The sequence below is a fragment of the Colobus angolensis genome, unplaced genomic scaffold (genome assembly GCF_000951035.1).
Source record: "Colobus angolensis palliatus isolate OR3802 unplaced genomic scaffold, Cang.pa_1.0 Scaffold67, whole genome shotgun sequence".
NCBI classification, from domain to species: domain Eukaryota; kingdom Metazoa; phylum Chordata; class Mammalia; order Primates; family Cercopithecidae; genus Colobus; species Colobus angolensis.
Window position 1 is genome coordinate 6067453 of NW_012120376.1, and position 2856 is coordinate 6070308.

At 51.5% G+C, this 2856-nt stretch overlaps 1 protein-coding gene across 2 annotated transcripts in view; it reads right to left on the reverse strand.

The window, feature by feature from the left end:
* KIF5A (kinesin family member 5A) overlaps positions 1-2856 on the reverse strand; it is a 38422-nt gene that overhangs the window by 13431 nt on the left and 22135 nt on the right. For both annotated transcript variants that reach the window (XM_011926013.1, XM_011926014.1), the window contains 3 exons: positions 2438-2506; positions 1545-1751; positions 1086-1232 (listed from right to left, as the gene is read on the reverse strand). In XM_011926013.1, coding sequence (XP_011781403.1) covers positions 1086-1232; positions 1545-1751; positions 2438-2506 — 423 coding nt within the window. The remainder of the gene's footprint in view (positions 1-1085; positions 1233-1544; positions 1752-2437; positions 2507-2856) is intronic.

Here is a 2856-nt window from a genome sequence, read left to right on the forward strand (position 1 = left end):
GCTCTGTCGCCCAGGCTAGAGTGCAGTAGCTCAATCATGGCTCACTGCAGCCTCAACCTCCCATACTTAGGTGATTCTCCCACCTCAGCCTCTCAAGTAGCTGGGACTACAGGCATGTGCCACTACGCCCAGCTAATTGTTTGCATTTTTTGTAAAGATAGGATTTCACTGTGTCACCCAGGCTGGTCATGAACTCCTGGATTCAAGCGATCCACCTATCTCAGTCTCCCAAAATGTTGGGATTACAGACATGAACCACCATGCCTGGCCTCCATTGCTTCTTTATTCAGCACCCTTTAGAATTTTTTTTTTTTTTATTTGGCAGAGTCTTTTTTTTTTTTTGAGACGGAGTCTCGCTCTGTCACCCAGGCTGGAGTGCTGTGGCCGGATCTCAGCTCACTGCAAGCTCCGCCTCCTGGGTTCACGCCATTCTCCTGCCTCAGCCTCCCGAGTAGCTGGGACTACAGGCGCCCCCACGTCGCCTGGCTAGTTTTTTGTAGTTTTTAGTAGAGACGGGGTTTCACCGTGTTAGCCAGGATGGTCTCGATCTCCTGACCTCGTGATCCGCCCGTCTCAGCCTCCCAAAGTGCTGGGATTACAGGCTTGAGCCACCGCGCCCGGCCGGCAGAGTCTTACTCTATAACCCAGGCTAGAGTGCAGTGGTGTGATCTTGTTTCACTGTAACCTCCACCTCCCAGGTTCAAGCGATTCTCCTACCTCAGCCTCCTGAGCAGCTGGAATTACAGGTGCATGTCACCACGCCTGGCTAATTTTTGTATTTTTAGTAGAGACAGGGTTTCGCCATGTTGGCGAGGTCAGGTCTCAAACTCCTAACCTCAAGCAATCCGCCCGCCTCGGCCTCCCAAAGTGCTGGGATTACAGCCGTGAGCCACTGCACCCAACCTAGAATGTATCTTTTCAACTGGGTCTATGCAAGCCTCTACCTGTCTTCCTGGGTCTGGTTCAAAGGCATGTTCCCTGGCTCTCTGGCTGCCTTTCTCAGTATCTGCGAAGGCCTGGATGGCTCATCTTGCATCTTCCACTAGTGCCCAGCCTGAACAAGACTGCTGTCTCTCACCACTCACCAGCTTAATCTCCCCGTTGCCCACAATGACGCTGAACTCGCTCAGATCCTTCATCAGCCCGTTCAGCACCTCAGCAATTCGTTTTCGCTGGTGTCCACTGACCTCCTGTAGCCGCTGCAACTCAGACTCCAGGGACAGCATGGTGGCCTGGGGACAGCCCCTCAGGTCATTCCTGTTGCCATCCTCTGGCTCCCCTGCCCAGCCCAGGCAGAGGCCTCTCCCTTCATGCAAGACCCTGAGGGCTGCTATGAAGAGAACATAGGCCCTGCAAGAGAGTCTGGAAGGGAGAGGGACTTCGAGGGGAAAGTGCAGTGACAAGGTTGGGGAGGGACTCACAATGCACTGAACAGCAGGGCAGAGGTGCAGCCACCATACAGCCCTGGAAGGATGCAGAGGTTCCCTCAACATGGGAAATGTTCTGTGGCCAGGGAGCTGTTGGGCCATTGGTACACCACTTACCACCTTCTGAGACAGCTCATCCACCAGAAGCTGGTTCTGCTGGCTCTTCTCCTCCACCTCCTGGGACTTCTGGTCATAGTTCACAGCCAGCTCCTCCAGGGCCTGCAGCACTTCCTTCACTTCATCCTTAGCGGCATCGTTCTCTGATTGCAGGTGGCTCAGCTCCCGCTGGACCTTCTCGTTGTCTCCTCGGGTGGACACCAGCAGCTTCAAGGGAGAGGAGTGGCATGTGGGAAAGCTCACCGTCAGTGACCACTTCTATGGCCTTGGGTCTGGGAAGCTGAGCACTCCCACCCAAAATAAAGTTAAGAGGAAGTAGGCTTTAGGCTTCATAGAAATAGGGCAACAGAATGAATAATGAAGAAGCCCCCAGACTCTAAAATTTGTGCTTTAAGAAAAGCCCCAGCTGGGCGCAGTGGCTCACGCCTGTAATCCCAGCACTTTGGGAGGCCTAGGTAGGCAGATTGCCTGAGCTCAGGAGTTTGAGACCAGCCTGAGTAACATGGCGAAACTCCATCTCTACAAAAAATACAAAAATTAGCCATGTGTGGTGGTGCACTTGTAGTCCCAGCTACTTAGGGGGCTGAGGCAGGAGGACTGCTTGACCTTGGAAGATCGAGGCTGCAGTGAGCTAAGACTGCACCACTGCATTCCAGCCTGGGTAACAAACTGAGACTCCATCTCTAAAAGAAAAAAAAAGAAAGAAAGAAAGAAAAAAAAGAAAAAGAAAAGAAAAGCCCCAGTGAGGTTCCCAGACTTCTATTGCTTGCGGGAATGATTAATCCCTAAGCACAAAGCCCCTTCTTCCATCTGATTTTAAAAAGGTCTATTCCATGCCTTCCAGGGATGAACAGAACCCCTTTGCTCTCAGGTCCTGCCCTCCCTCCTGTTACCTCTTCCTGGTCCAGCATTTGCTGCTTGAGCTTCTCTATGAGTTGGCTTTGCTGGTTGATTTCATCATCCTGTTGGAGGCAACGGGGAAAGACAGGTGAAGGGAAGCTACTCCTTCCAGTTTAGACGTAAGAAGTTTGGGGGTAGAGGCAGGATCCTGATAAAAATCCAGATAGTATAAGCTTTGAGTTAGAAACCCCATATCCTACAAGAGGATCACTTGAGGCCAGGAGTTCAAGACCAGCCTGGGCAATATAGTGAAACTCTGTCTCTACAAAAAATTTAAAATATTAACTAGCCTAGTGGTGCATGCCTGTAATCCCAGTGCAATGAAAGGCCAAGGCGGGAGGATCGCTTGAGGCCAGGAGTTTGAGACCAGCCTGGGCAACAAAGTGAAACTCCATCTCTACCAAAAAAAAAA